Source organism: Clupea harengus, chromosome 25 (assembly GCF_900700415.2).
Source record: "Clupea harengus chromosome 25, Ch_v2.0.2, whole genome shotgun sequence".
Lineage (NCBI taxonomy): Eukaryota > Metazoa > Chordata > Actinopteri > Clupeiformes > Clupeidae > Clupea > Clupea harengus.
Window position 1 is genome coordinate 10,662,086 of NC_045176.1, and position 19,875 is coordinate 10,681,960.

Below are 19,875 nucleotides of genomic sequence, written 5' to 3' on the forward strand. Positions count from 1 at the left end.
ATGACCATTTCTTCCGAAATTCCTGGATACCGGACTCAGTCAATGTTCACCACCAGTAAAACTCTGTGCAACTACAGCATTTTTGGCAGATATTTAGATACTCTGTTCAAAACAGTTACAGTTTTTCTCGATTGCTTACACACATTTAGCGAATCATGGGTCAACCTAATCTAATGCTCACACCTTCTGTGCACAGCAAGAGTCGTCTCTGGCAAATGGGTTAACTATTTCTCATTGCCTTACACAAATCTTCTTTGAGTTTTAACACACTTCTCAGAGAAAGACACGAAACCTAATTGAATAACCATGTCAACACATTGCAGACACTTAGTAGCAGCCTACTGAAACTGTTCTCTATGTTCTAAATATCATTAGCACCTGTGTGAACTCTCTGTACACAACTAATCAAGTAGTTCTCAACCTCTAAAAGAGGTCAATAGATTGAAGTTGATACCAAGCATGGATCGAGGAGGCCGCCACCAACAACCTCAGCAAGGACTAGGACGAGGACAAGGAAGAGGCCGTGGTAGAGGTAGAGGGGCCCCTGTCAGGGGATGTGGCATTCGTGTAAGATGCTCTAATGAAATTAGGGCAACAGTCATTGATCACGTAGTCAATCATGATCTCTCCATGAGAGAGGCTGGCCAAAGGGTTCAGCCAAACCTGAGTCGTCATACTATGACATCAATTGTTCGTACATTCCGCAATGACAATGACACTTTGCTGGCCTTTACAGTCAATTTACTGAACTATGTTTCGCTGTATTTGCACGCTTGGCAACAACCATTTCTATACTTTTGTAAAGTGTGTTGCCACAATACAATGTAGTATTGTAGTTTCACTAAAGTAATTTAAAATACAACTATCAATATCAACCTCTGAAACCATCACTTCAACTTTTGTGCAACACCCTCACGGTATTGACTATTTTACCACTGACAACATACTACAATTTGGGTTTTGTACTGAGCACTTTTACTTAGGGAATATACTGTCAGAAAGTATTTGAAATCTGAAAATTTGTATACAGTAAAATATTGTAGTTCTGTTTTTGTATTGCTAAATACTATAAAAGGTATTCTAAACAAGGACCTGTCAACACCATTGATTTACATTTGTTCTACTGTGTACAAAATGGCAAAGATTCTGACACAAAAATATTTATTGCAATCATTTTTCCACATTACATACTGTAAGAAGTCAAAAATGCCAAATCTGTTCTGCAGTGAACATTCTCCCCCTGACTCCAGTGTGGGCCAGTGTGTTGATTCTGTAAAAATTGTGCAATAGGCTGTAAATACTGTAAATATGCAGTAATCAGAATTCTACCGTATATGTTGTAAATTACTTTAGTCAAACTACAGTACTATATTGTATTGTGGCAACATACTTTACAAAAGTATAGAAATGGTTGTTGCCAAGAGTGCAAATACAGTGAAACATAGTACGGTAAATTGACTGTAAAGGCCAGCAAAGTGTCATTGTCAATGCCGAATGTACAAACAATTGATGCCACAGTATGACGACTCAGGTTTGGCTGAACCCTTTGGCCAGCCTCTCTCATGGAGATGTCATGATTGACTACGTGATCAATGACTGTTGCCCTAATTTCATTAGAGCATCTTACACGAATGCCACGTCCCCTGACAGGGGCCCCTCTACCTCTACCATGGCCTCTTCCTTGTCCTCGTCCTAGTCTTTGCTGAGGTTGTTGGTGGTGGCCTCCTCGTTCCATGCTTGGTATCAACTTCAATCATTGACCTATTTTAGAGGTTGAGAACTACTTGATTAGTTGTGCACAGAGAGTTCACACAGGTGCTGACGATATTTAGAATATAGAGAGCAGTTTCAGTAGGCTGCTACTAGTGTCTGCAATGTGTTGACATGGTTATTCAATTGTTTTGTGTCTTTCTCTGAGAAGTGTGTTAACTGTTTTGAAAAGTGTGTTAAAACTCAAGACATTTGTGTGAAAGCAATAAGATATAGTTAACCCATTCGCCAGAGAAGACTCTTGCTGTACAAAGAAGATGTGAGCATTAGATTAAGTTGACCCATGATTCGCTAAATGTGTGTAAGCAATCGAGAAAAACTGTAACACGAGTTCATATTCACACATGCTAGCAGCTGGCCACTGTTAAGATGGTTCCCTAAGCTAGAGATAGCTAGGATAGTTCATAGCTTGGTTAACTGGCATGAGACCTTGCATGTTTATACATCTTGCGTACTTCAGCACACACCATCTGCCAACAACTTCAAGACTTTGCCACTGAACTTCTGTGGCTATGGGCGTGTGTGAGAAGGTGAATTTTCCCCCTTCTCACCATGACTCAGCGGAGAGAAGTTTGGCCCTAATGTGGGGTGGACTCCCCCACCACAATGGTTGGTTCCGGGCTCCCCCACCACAATGGTTGGCTCCAAGGGGAGCTAATCGGACCAATTTAGACAATTGGTCGGCCTATTTGAAGGGTGCCTCATGCAAGCATGTGCGAGAAAAACCCTTACCTGTTGTGAGGTGGAGGGAAAATAGTGTTTAGTTGTGTGAACACAGGTTTTGTGCCTAGTTTATGTGCATTGAGAATTGTGCATTGAGAATTGTGCCTAGTCAATTGTGCCTAGAGAAATGTGCATTGAGAATTGTTCCTAGAGAAATGTGCATTGAGAATTGTGCCTCGTTAGATATGTACTTCAAGTGCATTTGTGATGTTTGTTTATTTTGTGGGCACATGTTTGGGGCTGATACCAGAGATTCCCCCTTTTAAATAAAAAGAAAATATTTTCGAACATAAGAAGCCACCATCTCCTGCACGTTCTTCCCCATCTTCACCACCAAGTCCAGTCGCCACATCCTAAAAACGTGGCGTGACCGCCTCAGTCCCTCACAGTGTGTCTGATGATGACTGAACATGAAACACTATTAAAACAGTTCAGGTTTTGTGATGCTTTGCACAAGCATCTGACGTCCCTGTGTGTCAGTTCTCCATGGGCTTGGTTTCACTGCCTGATGCATCCTCCTAGTGGACATAACTGGTAGCACATCATTGGGCATCTCCAAAACTGCCTTCTCGACGGCTTCCTCATTGACAAAGAACAACTTGGTAGTTGTTTCTGTCTTTTGCATAACAGCAAACAGCTTTGCGGCATCAGGAATGTCTATCCCTTTGCCGACCAGTCTGTCAGCCCTCCTCTGTCTCCCACACCATCCGGGGCACCCTTCCTTCCACATCTCAGCAGTGAATCCTCATCTGAACAGCTCAGTACAAAACATGAACAAAAAATTCCCTCCCAGTTTATACTGTGTGCAAGGACCATCATTATAAAAATGGATAGTGGACACCTCTGTGGGTGTGTGTACTCTGCAACTAATCAAGCACTGGTGACAAGTGCTACCTGATTGCTGGTTGGCCCTTTTGCCTTAAGAGGGACACTGTGCAGAAGGACATCCAGCAGGGGGTTGTATGCACATAAAGCACACCCGTTTGCAATGTTACCTGCTCGTGTGATGGCCTCAAGTGGGCTGCCTGTATTTCTGCACTGTACTTGCAAGGTTCAAGGTTCAAGCCTTGTCTCAGTGCCGTGTAGTGGGTAAACTGATTGTTGATGATGTAAGCGTGTCTCTTAAACCTATGCAATAGCAGGTGCAGCTGTTCCAGCAGGTTTTCTTGCATGTTCTGGAAGATGTAATGCCATTGGGGTCATCCTTGTGCTCCTTATCCACTGTTGCTCACTGGAGATGAGTCACTTAAGTCTCTGGGCAAGAGAGGTTCTGTACTCAGAACATTCACAAATTTCAAAATTCACAAATACATGTCACACAGTTTATAAATGTATAATGTGATTCACAAATCAATTTCAAATGATTCACAAAATGTAAACGCTGTTACATTTATTTACAGACTAACAAACGTGCATTTACAAACTGCTTGCCATTTGTGAACATCCCTGCATTTACTTGTGGATTTTTGACACTTTCCTGACGCGGGCTTGATTCACAAATGCATTTTTTTCAAAAGGACTTTCTCTGCAGCCTTTCCAATGTCTCTTACAATTTAAGCCAATCACATGAATGTAAGAGCATGATGAGAATGTAATGTCAATCTTACTGCAATAGTATCAATCATCATTCAATCATTTCAGGGCATGTCTGTGTTGGATTTAAAAAAGTTGAAAAAATAGATAAAAACCTTTTTTTCACTCCAGTACATGTTAAAAACTGTTGGACAAAATGGATGGAAGAATAACAACTTTTTTTTTTACTCTTTTTAACTTTTTTACACAGCTCAAATAATAAAACAATTGACTTAAGGAAAAGTCACTCAGAGGCTGTAAGACTTTTGGACCTCACCCTAACTCTATACTTTGTGTAAGTGTTTGTACGCATATGTCCATGTTGTTGGTTTTGATCAACAGTGTATTGTTTCAGAAGGCTTTAATGCATGATTGGAATGATCCGGGGCTAATAGGCCTAATTATTATTATTTGGAAATCCAGGGCTATTCATAGAATGACTCCACTGGGCACCATTTTAAACGTGCACACACCCACCAGTTTAACTAACCACTATATAGTAGCTACATAGCCTGACGTCCTAAGTGTGTACTGAGTAATACGCTTTGATTAGCTCCCATGTAACAGATGATAAAAGTGTGTGGTGCAAAATGGGAGCATTTCAGACTACATTGTTACCGATAGAGTTTGGTAGGTGTGATTATTCAAAATCCCAATATTATTTACAGAAAATTGCTCTGAAACGGAGCAGACCTCTGCCAGGGCCACATGTCAGCTAAAGTGAAAAATAATTATTGGATCCGCTCCATGATTCAGAGCACTCCAAGATTCAGAATCAGAATCAGAATCAGAATTGGATTTATTGCCAACATTCTTGGCCCATGCTACACCCCTCCACCAAGTTTCATGAAAATCAGCCTGGTAGTTTTTGCATAATCCTGCTGACAAACATAGCCCCCTAACACAACCCACCATCTTTACCAAGCTGTAGCGCCACTTGCTGTTTTGATGCGTTTATTTGCAACTCGTATAAGTGTTTACATTTGCAACTTATACAAGCAGGAAAAACAGTGCCAAAAGTCACATGATCCACCAATGTCGTAGTTTTTGTGTAGTTGTAGAAACAAATGTGTTGCATTTGTAAAACCAATGAAAAAAAAGTGGTGGGCAGTTACAATTCCAGCTTCAACTCCGGCTTCAAATATATTAAGTATCAGTTGCATATTTATTAGTTAATATGTTTTTTGTAGGAATATTTTTGAAACATACTTGTGGAAGTCGTGTGTTGTTCGTTTGTAACAGAACAAATAGCCCAACTGATGCATTTAGTTTGACAGCGTGCTTGATAGTTCTCATACTTACATACTATACTGCATACTAGGGTTGGAGTAGTGCGCAGTACACAGTGTATAACTGTGCCAGTATGCAGTATGTAGTACAGCAGTATTGCATTTCGAACATAGCTATTGCGTTTGTGTTTTGTATTTGTAAAGCATGGTATTCATATTTGGAAATCCTGGGGCATTTGAAAATTACATTCTGTTTGTTTGCAAATCGTGGGGTACTGTACTGTACTCCATACAGGCGCGCCCTTGCACGACAACTCTTCTAGTCCCGAACGCGCCTCATTACTTCAACACATGCGCACTGAGTCAAATTTCGAAGTTGATTCTCCGGGGTGTTTGAACAGGAAGGCGGACATGTTGGCCAGGCAGTGCGAGAAAATCGGGCACAGTCTGTTTTTCGAAAAATAACATCGCCTGAAATATATGTGTATTTTAAAGTATAAACGTAGGTTTCCGCATGTATGGTTTAAAATAGTTGTGCTGTGAAGATGCTACATATAAGACGGACGGACTGCAATGGGGCGTTTTAACAGGATGGTGTTTTAAAGTGATCGAATTTTGGAAGGCGAAGTTTTTTTTCGCCACTTCTACTTTGCAGCTGTCAGTCTCGTTTGTGGGTTTTTTTTTTTTGCAAGGGCCTGGCACTGATATGGACACGGGCCTGGAGTAATGTGACTACCCTGCAAGCCATCTTTGTAACTTCTGTTTTATCTACTTGGTGTATGGACGCAACCAGATCATTTTCTTTTAAATTGTGCTGCACACCACTTGGTCCCACTGCGGCAGTCTGGAGAGCCTTGGTAATCTGTTGCTGCTAGCCAGCTAGCTAGCTAGCTAGTTTCTACTTTTTCCCTTTTTTGTCCTGCTAGCTAGCTAGCGAAGTTGTCATTGGCGATACCAACGTTAACTCTGCGGAAACAACAAGTCTTATGTTTTTCCTAAAATGTGGGTTTTGGTCATCCGGTGTTCTTTTCTACCTTACAATGAGTGTGAAAAACTGAAAAGACACACAACCCTTCTTTGATCATACATCCACTACTGTTAACTGCACGAGTCAACGCGAAGGAAGAAGTTTGAGAGCTCATCAGTAAGCTAGCTAGCTCATAAGGCTAGCCACAATATTTGATTCACTGCTAGCGCCGGCGTGGAACTCAGTTTGACAGCAAAAATGTCTTCGGAGGAAAGTTTGGCGGCTCGTTTCGAGAAAATCGATTCCATGTTGAAGGATCCTAAATCAGAAGTCAACACCGACTGTTTACTGGTAAGCATCTTGTTGATGTTATATCACCATTACATATCATTTTTAATCCTATACAGTTGTACTGTTTTGAAAAGAAGTGAGGCTTTGAAGTGACGTTAACGTATCGATACCTACAGCACGAAATGTAACCAGTAGTCTGCTGTTTCATTTGGTAACACGGGTTTATTGTTATAGAAAGACTGTGCTCAAGGGAAGGATAAGTTAGCGTTAGCCTGCCACCTAATGTGGATGACAAACGTTAGTCCATAAACTACCTAATGGACGTGTTTTTCCTGTGCAGTTAACCTTAGCTGGCTAATTTGGGAACTTGCCTACCAACCAACGCAACTCGTTTGCTAGTTACCAAAATGCACAAATTAGATGTTAGCTAGCTGAGGTTAAGGTAAGTTGAAGTACAGCTTTGCTATGTGACTAATTTACAGTGAGATGCAAGTTGAGTAATCACGATAACATTTTACAATACTGAAGACCTTCATTCGGAAAGAGTATAGGAAGATTGTTATTTGACGGTACGTTAGAATGTACATCATCCAACGTGAACTCGTAGTTCTTTATGTTTCTCTAGTTATTTTTCTGTGTTTTCCTATTCAAATTGTTATGGTCACCTACACCCACTTGACACACAAAACAATGTTTCACGATGAACGTTCGTACTGAAGAGTCTCAGATGCGTATAATTGTATTTGTATGTGCATGAAGCAGGCAGGCACTTTAATGACATCTTATGATATTCATTGTGACAACCATTTGAGGTTCTCAGCCATACCTTTCAGCATGATTGAGCAGACATTTGAGAAACTGAGATTTCTGCTATCTTATCCAGTCACCGGAAAGACTGTATTAGCGAAGGCGAAGGCATTCGATAAGTTAATGTTTGGGTCCTGCGTGAAGAGCCGACGAAGTGGGGTCTGTTCTTTTCAACTCGTATAATTCCCCTGCCTGCCTGAGCTTGCCCTCTCATCTGCATCAATTCACCTGCTCGTGCATCTGCCTCCACTGCTTCCTGTGGCCCTCGCAGCTCATGATGCGACTTGTTTGGGGAGGCTGCCACGTGCAGCGCGATCCGAGCACACACACACACACACACACCTCTAGGCTGCAGTTCGTCTATGAGGTACATGGATTATGCAAGGCAACCCCCCCCCCCCCCCTTTCCCACTCCTTCCCGTGGGCACGCAGGATGCACAGGCAGTGGGGCTCAGGCGTTATTACTGATCCCAGTGTCCTGGTGGGGCACCGCATAGCATCATCTCACTGAACCGCCCCAAAGTCTGACTGCTCTGACCTGTATAATTACGCTTTCATAAAGGGGACTCTTCTGGCTTCTGTCCATTCGCTGGAATTCTGGCTGCGGGGCATTAGCTTTATAGATGATCTGTAGGTCACTGTGATGTGGGGGTGGAATGAAAGCAGAGGAAGGGACATTTGATTCAGGAAGTCTGAAAAGATGCATTTGTCTATTATCATCTGTTATTTAAACATCCCTTTTTCTTTGATTGGAGTATGAATCCAGCATGTTATTGCAGGTCGTTGAACACATCATGTGTATCAGCCTGTAAAATGTTACCTCCCATCCGCATGCTGATTGTTGCTGCATAGTAAGCCGTGCAGTACACTTGCATCTGGAGTCTGTGCTCTAACTCAGGAGTACGTTGAATATTCATTTCACATAACAATTTTGTGCAGAGGAAAAGCCTTTGCGCTCCATTTCCTCCGTTTTCCTCTCGAAGCAGCGGAGTTGACCAGTGGTGGAATGTGTCGCTTGCTTCTGCCTGGGAACTTGCCCTCACCTAACCATGCACACAGCCCAAACATGAATACTAATGATCTGTGGGGACTATATAGCAGGCAGCTGAACACAAGGGTGTTGTTTTTTCCCTTCAGAAGTCTCGTCAGATCGATGAATGGAGGCCTTTGCTCAGCCCTTAGCACCACCACCCTGCTACTCCACCCACTACTTAATAAAATTCCGTGCAAATCAAATAACCTCTTGTCTCGGGCTTGCTGGGAGTGCTGTTTGTGTGTGTCTCAGTCATTCTTTATGACCAAAGAATAAAACACTACGGCTATGAGGTGGCGTGCACTAATAAGGAAAACAACACTATCCAGAGCTCTGAGGTGTGGAGAGGTGAAGCAGGGAGTAAACTGTTAGGTGAGATTTACTGGGGCTGCTTCCTAGAAAAATGGAGAGTTGTGGTTTCATGCAGGCCATTGGTGTGACCGTTAGTGCTGGCTTTGTGAACCTGGACACAGCCGTAAAGCCCCTGTATCATGACAAGAATTGCCACACTCCAAAGCTGTAAAGATAAACAACCCAGAACACTTAAAGCGGTCTCCTTTGTATGTATGGTGGGTCTAAGCTGAAGGATTCACCTTGAAGTGAGGCCCACAATCCCCAGGTCCATGCTGTCATTTTACACTGGATTCTTTAGTCGTCCATTTGTCATGGTCAGGCATTAGAGACATGAGAAGGCTCCATTATAGAAGAGGACTACTGGACATTATGGCATGAACTGAGGATTTGACACAATTTAACATTTGGGAGGTTTTCAGTGGTTTGAAGTCCCAGAAGACTTAACCTCTGCAGGCCCATATTCTAGGCTTTCATGTTAGCCCTTTGCTCCTCTCACAGTAATGACTAGCCTTGACAAATTTGTCACAGGTAGAGGTTACATATACTGGCAGTATCACTATCGGTATTTTGACTTGTCACTGAATGCAGACTGGAGATTTTGTTAATGTATGGACATATGCCTTTCCATGTGAATCAGGAAAAAGGAGAGCTATCTATGTCGCAGACGGTTGTTTTGGCTCTTGGAAACAAAACACACCACATTAATGCTCCAAGGAGACCACGCTTTACTGTCCTGTGGGTACTGTTATGTTTACAAATGAGCATTGCATGCCATTCTGCAAAGAGTGACAAACGCTCAGCCTTATCCTCTCTCCAGATAGATCTGTTGGAGAGGGTCTTATCTGTGGTGTGCAGCCAGCCGCACTGCTTTACGCCGGCTTGTGAGAGGCACTACAAAGACAGATTATTTGCATTTGCTCTGTTTACAGAGAATATAGGCTACATTATGCTTTCACATAGCCATGCTACCTTGTTATTCCAGTGTCATTAAGCTGATGATCGGGCAAAACGGAACCGGTGTGGGGGTCACATATACATTCGGAGTTACAGAGGCTAAATTAAAATGCTACTTCATCTACCAAGTGGACTGATATCTTGCCTTGGGTGAGGTTCTTATCAGTGCCCACATGTTTGTGACTAATGCTGGAAAGTAAAATTCTTAACAGATGCATCTGGCTTTGATGATGACTAGAGCCTGACCAACAGGATTTTTAAGACCGATACCAGTTTCGATATTTGATATGATATATTGGTCAATATTAAGGCCTATTCTTTTTACAGAAACACACAACATAAAGATTTTCCCCAACATTTCGCATAGTGATTTAAAAGTTTTGATCAAGGTGGGACATCATTTTGTTTAAATAATGATGTGGTATGCAACAGCTCTCCATTTATTTATTAATTACTTATATAATAAGCACAGGTATTGTTTTGTTGTTGTTGTTGTTGTTTGATAGTTAAAACCTCAAACCTAATCTGTCAAAATGACTAGCCGACTATCAATGTATTCACTGTGTCTATACAAGCTAGGCTACAAGAAAAAAAATTGTAACCACTATTTGTCACCCTTTAAAAAACCCAATTTGCAGTACTCAAAATAAAGGGCGATGTTGAAACATGCAAGAACCTGAAATGAAGGGAGGCGGCAAAGGGGTATCTGAATCAGCTCTCACTGTTACCTAACCTACTTGTTTCAATATTCTTCAACGTTAATTTGATGTTCACTCCCTGTGGGATCATTTCTACGGTTGAATGCGACGGTGGAATTTTGTATGTTGCTGTGAGTCGCTCAGTAACACACTGGTCAACAACAGCAAAACGTTGCGTGCGCAAACAGAATGGCCCCAGCCCAGTCTTGAACATGATCTTCCAGTTGGAAACTGTTCTGTACTGAAGGTTTGACATGTCATTGTTGCAGAATGACACTAGGCTATATGTTAACCGCTCTTTAGTTACTTTCTACTGGCTAACCATAGCAGAGGCTAGTTTTGTGGCTAACTTAGAAACCGTCAGTGAAAAAGCCAGAAAATGTGTGAGATATGACAACAGAGAAAATGATAGGGCCATTGTTCAGTTACTCAATACAACTGTCTCACTGTTCCACAAATAAACCAACAATCAAGTTAGTCTCTGTCACTAATGCTAACGTTATTTTGCTGAATGTAAGATATGAGGAGACTGATATAGTACTAGCTGTAATGTTACTGCAGTAAAACCAGGCATGGCTGACATTATTTTTGTTATGTAGATAAGCAGAAAAGCACACGTGACTTCACAGACGCTGGATGTAAATCTTGTGATAAAGAACCCATGAGATAGTCTAAGGTATAGACTACGCCTTGCAATTTATTTATTATGCTAATGTTTGCTGTAGCCTATTAGTGGTAACTTGTGCGAAACCTTGTTCAGTAGCCTGTAGCCAGTGTTGGTAATGCATGTTGTGGACTACATTGGATTAGCCCACAAGGGTTAAAAACTGCGCTTTTTGAAGCGATTACTGTCGTGCTATTTAGTTACTTTACGTGATTGTCGGTCCTCATGCACCAAGCGTGCACCAAATAAGGAAACGTTTGTCTTACTCCATGATATGGATGCAATCACATTAGTCATAATTAAAGTTAGTGGTTTGTGGGTCGGGTTCGGGTCGGGCAGTGCGGATTGGCTCTCATAACGTGTTGGGTGGGTGCCTGTGCATCACTACAACACCGGTAATGTCAGTGAAGGACACTGTTGTATTGATCAGGCTCTAATGATGACATTTGGAGATGAGATACAGAACCAGGGATCGCCAAATCCTTTCAGAAATCTAGCAATTTGACTTTCTCATGTAACCCGTGTTTTACATTTTATTCTCAGCCAGTGACTAGAGATCAGACAGATACAAGTGATATGACGGACTGTTAACCGTATCCAGCACTAGCCACTGGCTGTCAGCTGTGTGTGAGTGGAGATGTGAATGAGAGCGAGCCTCTGCCAGGGCTCTTAGCTCCGCATCTGCCCCCCTTTGTCCCGTCAGATCCTGGCCATCCTCTCCAAACTGCACTCCTCAGCTGTTTCACTCCCTCTGGGCTCATTTTCATTTGCAGATCCTTTGCCAACAATGGACAGAGCTATGCATAGCCTCCCGTGCCCCCCAGCTGATAGACACTGCGCCAGACCCCTGTTTATATGATCCTGTCCGGTGGGCAGTGTTGTTGAAGGCTTTTCAGTTACTGGTCCTTCATCCCAATTTGTCAGACAAAAGGAAAATTGCTCACCTCCAGAGGAAACATTTTGTGTTGTTATATTTCTTGAAATTCTCGTTACGCCCTGACAGCAATGAAGAAATCAAATGCTTTGATAATATAAATAATACAATCCGTCATCTGTGGCAGTCACAGGGCAGTAAAAAGCCTCTCTAATCCTCTTATTTAGTCAGAGGACTACCTGCCCGCCTGCCTACCTACCTACCAACTCGCCTTCCTACCTACCTACCTACCTACCCACCTGCCTTCCTACCTACCTACCCACCTGCCTGCGTACCTACCCACCTGCCTGCCTACCTACCTACCTAATCTTCCACAAGGCTCGACTGCTACACATACAAGACATTACTCAATTTTGAAATGGCATTGTGCCTACTATTGTAGATTTTGCACTGATCACCATGGCGTGATTAGTCATGTCGGTCAGGGGCATGTTCTGATCACCATGGCGTGATTGGTCATGTCGGTCAGGGGCATGTTCTGATCACCATGGCGTGATTGGTCATGTCGGTCAGGGGCATGTTCTGATCACCATGGCGTGATTGGTCATGTCGGTCAGGGGCATGTTCTTTACCGGGTCATCTCTCTCAGATTCGCAGTCAGGAGATTTGTCAGTGCTGTCCACGGTTGTGTTTTCTCTGGAATTCCAGCCCTACCAGAAACACATGAATGCGCCTCTGTTGGAGGAAATCAATTATGTTTTGACATGATGGCAGTTATGACAGTGGATTTCTCTGGCTGGGTCCCTCACAAGGAAATGGAATGCATGCATGCTTGATTCGGCTGTTTTTTTTTTTTTTTTTTTAGATGTCATTGCCCTTTAATTATACTGGATTAGTATCAACTCTGTCCCCAGAGGTGAGCAGCCGATGTGCTGTTGAATATGCCAGGGATGCAGCCGAGGAGGAGATCAGTAACAGTTGGTTGATTTAGAAGAGCATTAATGTGCATAAGGCCTATAATTAAAAAGTTGTAAGTTGACACTAACAAGACAGCACATTTCGTTCTATTTATTTTGTACTTAGATGTATCCACTCCAGAGGCCCAGACTGTCTACAGGAAGACAAACCTTTGTGCTCAGTGTAAGATACTGAGTGAGTCCTGTTGGATGTAGGCATGGTTGAGTGCCCAAATTTGGTTGCCCTTGAGCTGGAGGTGGCGATAGGAAACGAGAGGTACCGCTCCTCAGAGGCCTCCCTGCCTTCCCAGCGTTGCCAGTCATCTGGAAAGCAATGATGTGGTCAGGTCGCCCATGGAAAGTTTCAACTTAAACCGAGGATGGCTGGAAAAAAGTGGTTGTATGGATTTTTTTCCCAAGGTTTAATAAAAATAATTGCTGCGTTTTTATGTCAGCAGCCAGACCTTCTTGTTTTTCTATGCACTTCTGAGTGCCACTTGAATAAATAAGTGACCGATTTGCATGTGCTTTTCTAATAACTGAACTACTTAGCCACTCTTTTTCACGGTAACATCAGCAAAAAGAGAGCCTTGAATAATTTCTCACTGAGCAAGTGTGTCTAATATTAGCCTGCCTCTTCTGATTAGTCGAACCGTGCTTATTGACTCTTTGAAGGCAGATTGAGTATTGTGAATAAACTCGTTAATAGGCTATTTATTTGATCCAATTACCTCTCATCTAACCAAAAGTCATGACTTGGTTGCATTTCTTGGGTATTTAGAGATATGTATGCCTCAAATGGACACCAAATATGCAGCAGACAGTACTCAAACATGAAAATGACCTGTAGCCACACACCACAGCACAGTGTCAGGGGCACTAGGTAGATGCTAGCGGTTGGTAGAGGTCTGATATGTCGATCTCCCCAGGAGTTAGTTATGGTGCACAGGACTGTTTGACTTTTCTCACTCTTAGGTTTCCTGAAGGCCTTGCACTGTACTGACGTTTTAATGAACATTGTGGCCATGTGTCTTCTGTGACGCTGTTGGTGACACTCTGCACTTTTCCTGCTCCCCTGAAAGAAACTCTGACACAGAAGGCTAGAGCAGGGTCCTTGTGCTTTGGTGGTATTTTCAGCGGAACAGCACTCTGTGTCTTTTCTTCCCGTCTCGAGTAATGGAAAGAAAATTGCTTGTGTCATTTGGAAGTTTGGAGGAGGAGGAGGAGGAGCTGAAGGGCGGCTGCATGCTCCCACCGTCAGCGTGAGGTCCATCTGCTCTCGGGCAGACAGCACCGTCTGCTTGGGGCAGAAGACGGATTAAAGCCAGTCTGTGACCCTGCCCACTAATCACTAAAATAACACTAGTGAAGAGCCTTTGTTTTCATATCAAATCATTATTTGGGCTTTTATTTCTTTCTTTCTTTCTGCCCCTCTCAATATGATCTCAAATGGCTTTGTACTAAAATCTCATAGATAAAAACTGCCGAGGGAGCTCTAATCTCAATGGCATGGTAGACTGTCGGCAGCCAGTCAGTGAATATGAGCTGTCACGATGTGTAGTAGGCAAATAAAGTTATAAAATGAACTGCTAACAGCTGTTAATGACTAATTGATACTGTGAAATTTGTTACTCAGGTGGCTGTTTTGTATGGATTTTTCTTTTCTTGTGGACACCAGGTTATAGGATACTACAAGGACATGGCAAATGAGACCACTCTTCTATTAAAAAAACCTGACATTCAGACAGGAGTCCGATACCGCAGGAATGCTTATAAGCGTTGCCACTCTTGAGAGAATGATGAAACAATTCCCAGATTTCTGTAACCGTTCTGTAACATATTCTCCAGACAGTAGGCTCGTAGACGTTCTCACCACAGATGAAGAGCACCTTCCCCCTCCCCAGGTTAACATAGTTATTGAGCCACATGGGCAACTTTGAGGTAATTGCCAGTCAAGAATTCCGAGAATAAAGGGCCTGGAATGTGAAACAGCAGGGAGGGTGGGAATGGTAATACTGCAAATCACGATTTAGAACTTGATCAACCGCCTCTCCATTGCCCAGGGATGAATCCTAGAGGCTAGAGAGACTGTTGATCTGATTGAAGTGACGAGTCAGTGAAGTGTTCCCTTAAAGCACGCAGGGATGCCTAGGTCCTGGCATCTAACAGGCTCACGCAAACAGTAGTTCTGAGACTGCGTTTCAGATAAGCATGATGGGCTGCGTTCTGTATTACAGAGAAGTCGCCATGATGCCATAAAATTAAATTAGCCTAATACTAAGATCCAATAAGATCAGCTTTTTAAATGTCTCCTTAAGCTGGCCGTTAAAGATGTTGCCTAGGAGAAAATATAAGAGGAAATAACCTTCTATGTATAAAATAAGCTCCCTCAGAGTGTTTTGCATGATTTTTATTTTTTTAAATTTTATTTAGCTGAAGTTGAACTGAAGACAAGCAGTCAGTTGAACTGTAAGATAACTGCTATTGTGTGTCACTTTAGGATTGAGTTATCTTGGTCAATTATTTATTTATTTAAACCTCAGCTTTTCTGGCACCCTCTCTGACTATCAATAGAGCCATCACAATTAGTAATTTGTATTTACTCAGTGCTGTCATGCTCCGAGTTCACAAAAAAGCCATTGTATTCACGATTAGTGCGACAGTCGACATGCTGAAAAAACCAAATGAAGAATGAGGACTTATTTGTTTTTGCTTTTGCCATGGTCGAGCTGTCGTGTCTTTTTTTGGAAACTGGTCTCATTCCTAACCCGGTCCCTCTGAGACTGCTTTTGTCGGCCTTGGCCCATTGGTCGAGGCTTTGCTTCTCTCTGCTCCACTCCTGTGACTTTCCTCCCGTTTCCTCGCTTTCGTTTGGTCTTTTGCTTTTTCCTTTTTCCCCCATGGCCCTCGCATAACTGTTCCATCTTGACTCATGAGTGCTAATTGAAAAGAAGACTCGCTTTGTGACTTTGTACTTGGCCCCTTCTTTTTTCTCTCACTATGTCGAGGACTTGTTTGGCCACATTCTTAAAATAGCCTAGCGCTCTGACGTGTACCGTCCTGCTGTGGAATGTGACTGTGGCTGTCCAGAGTCCTCTGCGGCAGGAAGTTATGCAAACGTGCATTGCTGAGCATGGAGCTGTGTGATTACCATCCTGGACTCGCGGAGAGGGAGAGAGTGTGTTGAGAAAGAGAGAGAGAGAGCTGGAGGCAAATGCTTTTTAAAACTGTAGACTGTTGTTTGACTATAACCGCCCTTTCCCTCGCCCAGATTTGCCTCCCTTGTTCTGTTGCTACTCTTGAAATATGGATGTGGCTAATTCTGTCCTCAGACATTAATATGGCTCAAGATATTTCTGGTTAATCTTATCTTTGTGTATGTGTGAGTGCTGCTTTGAGAGTGGATCTGGGCCATGACTATCCTGCCTCTCTCATCCATCTCACAAGTCCCTCCCCCCTCTCTCTCTCTCTCTCTCTCTCTCTCTCTCTCTCTCTCTCTCTCTCTCTCTCTCTCTCTCTCTGCCTGCCTCTCCTTCTCCTCTGGTTCTTTTTCTTCTCATCCCACTCTCTTCTCTCTAGCCCTGTGAAATGGCCATGTGTGCCTGCTGTGTTGTGAGAGAGCCCTGACTCTGTCCCGCACAGGCCTGCCTTCTCAGCAGTGAGAGTCCTAAGAGGATTCGCTCGCAGTTAGCCTGCCTCAGCTGCTGATTCACAGGTTGTGTTCGAGCGCTGCCTTCGCTATTTCATTCGGCCGTCTTGTGTCGGTATATGTGGACATGTGCACAAAATCTAACGTCTTGAGTGAACATGGAAAGTTAATGAATTGGTAGGATCACTTCAGAAGGTTTCTGGAGTGAATTTACTCCCCCCCTCAATAACAGTTCATCATTTGGTTACCTATACCATTACTGAGGAACCATGTGTAGTCCTATATAGTGGGGTGTGTGGCATGTGTACGTATTAGCAGTAACTGCTCTCCACTCTAAACCACTGCTTTGACTGAGTGCCCTGCTTGTGCGAGACAACCCGGGATTACAGTAGATTAGGTTAAATCCTGCTGATGTCACTTATGCCACAGCCTGGTCAGATCTCCGATCGCTCGCCTCTTCAGTTCCGGCTCCCAGCTCTTAATGTGTTTACACTCAGATGCTGGTACTACAAGCTGATAGGGTGGAACATGGGGAATCTATTATTTGAGTCTTGCTATACAGCTCTTAAAGTCTTTCTCTGAATTTGTTATGTTATTGTACTATTAAATTGATTGAGTATGTTTTCCTCTGTCAGTCACCTTTTTAATGGTTTTATGGTTGGCTGATTGCCTGTTAGCAGTTGTCATGGGAACACTTTGCCAATGTTGTTGTGTCAGAATTTTCATGCACTGTGCAAAATGGGACTGTCCCCTGTAAATGACCAAGATTACTGTCAGGCCTCTGATATTTTATCTGTTTGAATCTCAGATCCCGTTTTTTAAACAGAGTTTCTGGATTCTAACAGCTTTGATTGTTTACACTGAACCAAACATGGTGTCTAGCGTGACTTAGAATGCTGGGTTCGAGACCACTTGGAAAATTGCACTAGAACGACATTTACCAGTTGTCTCGAACGTGCCATAACAAAGGCGTTGACGAGCATTTCCTTCTTGTAACTTTAAAAACCATGATGGGTGAGGTTAATGTCAGTGGGCTCCTGTTAGTCTTGCACATTTATAGCAATGTTCAGACTAGTTGGTGTGCGTCATGTACAACACGTTAATGCTAATCATATCGGATTTGTGTGAACAAGGTCTTCTGGCAGCACAGTAGACTCTTGCTTCAGTTTGGTTAGTTGGCAGGCTGTGTCACCCCCCCCCCCCCCCCCCCATCTCCCCATTTTGTGTTTGTACGTTTTATACAGTACGTCGAGGCAGAATAACAGTGCAACATTCCCGCTTTGAACAGGCTGTGTAAATGGGACAAGGAATTCCAGGGCTTGGGACACACTGTAAAGGATGATGAGGATAGTCGGCCTAACCAAATACGCCAATAGATTGTTATTTTTCCGCAACATATCAACTACAACAGATCTTTTGGGTGTACTCTTGTCGTTTTGTTCGGTCCTGAATTAACCCCTCCTAGGTGATATTATGACAGCTTTTATATTTTAGGCTAATTAAATTGAGAGGTAGGTAGGAGATGATTGTGCTCAGATAGGACAGTAGTAACAGTGAAAAAGGGTGTAGTTCCACATATTCAAAGTAAAACACAGTAATGGCGGTACTTAGGGAACAGAACTGAAGTGAACATTTGTCCTGAATCTCCCTGTAAAAAGAAGGAGGCATACCTCCTCCCACATGTCCAATCACCACTGCCTGTCCTGACTGTAGGCATGATTTCAATTCCGATATTTCCGTTTCTGTCTCGGGTATTTCTGCTATGATATGTCTGATTGATGAATTGCCAAATGTGGTACTTTGTGTGTTAGCTTAATGTTTGAGCCTCTTTGCCGCTGATGCTCATGTCATTGGCTTGGGCAGATAGAATTGTTGCATGTTGTTAGAAGTGGACTACACCCATGTATTTAAGCATGTAGTACAACCTCCATGTATTTTCATCATTGACTAAGAAACACGCACTGTTATTTGGTAGATTCCCAATATTACATGATTTCACTAAACTGCCATGCAAATGATGTCATGTGAAATCTGCAAAAAACCAATCAGGTCAAAATCAGTTTAGAGAATTACAAATGTTTACAATGCCACTGAAGTTTGATCTTGGCTTTGGAACCAAACGAGACTGAGCTGGCCAGTGCTTAAGCCTCTACCAAGGGATTTCTGACCCAAAGCCACAAAGACTGTAATGTAATCGAGGATTTGTTTGATCATATGGGCCTGCTATTGGTTTCGGTTGTTCACTTTCGTAGGTTGGGTATTTTTGCCCCTTTTCTCTGTTGTAACTGGGACATGGGTAGGACCCAGAGTGTATTCTAGGGATGACCGATATTGTGAGGGGTATTTCTTGGAAAAAGAGAATCTAAACAAGCCCCAAATTACTTTCTTCTTACCACAGAAGGGCTTTCTAAGCTATGCCAAAGCATAAGCCACCTTGTTTATGTGTCTTGTTTCTAAATTGTTAATGATCACAGTTGGATGGATGTAGCAACTAAACATGTTTCCTCTCCTCTCCTCTTCAGGATGGCTTGGATGCGTTGGTTTACGACCTGGACTTTCCTGCCCTCAGGAAGAACAAGAGCATTGACAACTTCTTGAACCGATGTGAGTACCTTGCATGTTTCATTTCCCCTCGCACACAATCACACTCTGGATCTGTCTTGATGGAAAGTGGTCTGTCACTCAAAACCCATCTAAACAATATAAGCTTGGGTTAGCGGTGGGGTGTTTTTTGGGTCAACACCCCCCGTCCCGGCCCCTTCACAGCATTGTGTCTGGGTGCCCTGTGCTCCTCCACCAACAAAAGGGCTTTCAGAGCGGCTGGATGACCCACATGGCGTTCCACATGATCTCGTCTCACACGCCGGCCATTACAGGAGAGAAGCCTCTGTTTGAAACCAGAGTTTATATCTCTGATGTGTATGACTCACCGTTTTAATCATATCACAGCCAGATAGACGGACCACAAGCTGTACTGTCTGGGACACTCTGCGTAATTACAAACTTGCCATTTCCAGTTGAGGAATCCGTCTACGCCTCTTTTGTTGTGTCTGCACCTCGAAGGTCTGAAAAAGTAACTGTGTAGCTCTCTGGAAAAGTGACCCATTAGCTGTTTAGAGTTGGCAGCTGTATTCCTTTCTCAGGCAGTGTAAAGTTGAATTATTCAATTTTGCAATAAAAGAAAAGAAGGCTTTTTTTATATGTCGGAATGTCCTGATCTGAAGAATGCTGTAGAAGACCAAGCTCAATGAGCATGATTGAGCCTTTTCAGAGGGGCTTTAAAGTCTTGCTATGTAACATGAAGAGAGTAAATGGGCCTGACATAGGCCTGCAT

At 42.9% G+C, this 19,875-nt stretch overlaps 1 protein-coding gene across 1 annotated transcript in view; it reads left to right on the top strand.

Annotated features, from left to right (window-relative positions):
• Positions 1 to 5,654: 5,654 nt before the first annotated feature.
• The window catches only part of rock1 (Rho-associated, coiled-coil containing protein kinase 1), a 35,063-nt gene continuing 20,842 nt past the window's right edge, over positions 5,655 to 19,875 (top strand). Inside the window, exons 1-2 of the mRNA XM_012827918.3 lie at positions 5,655 to 6,612; positions 19,064 to 19,145. Coding sequence (XP_012683372.2) covers positions 6,520 to 6,612; positions 19,064 to 19,145 — 175 coding nt within the window. The 5' untranslated portion in view covers positions 5,655 to 6,519. The remainder of the gene's footprint in view (positions 6,613 to 19,063; positions 19,146 to 19,875) is intronic.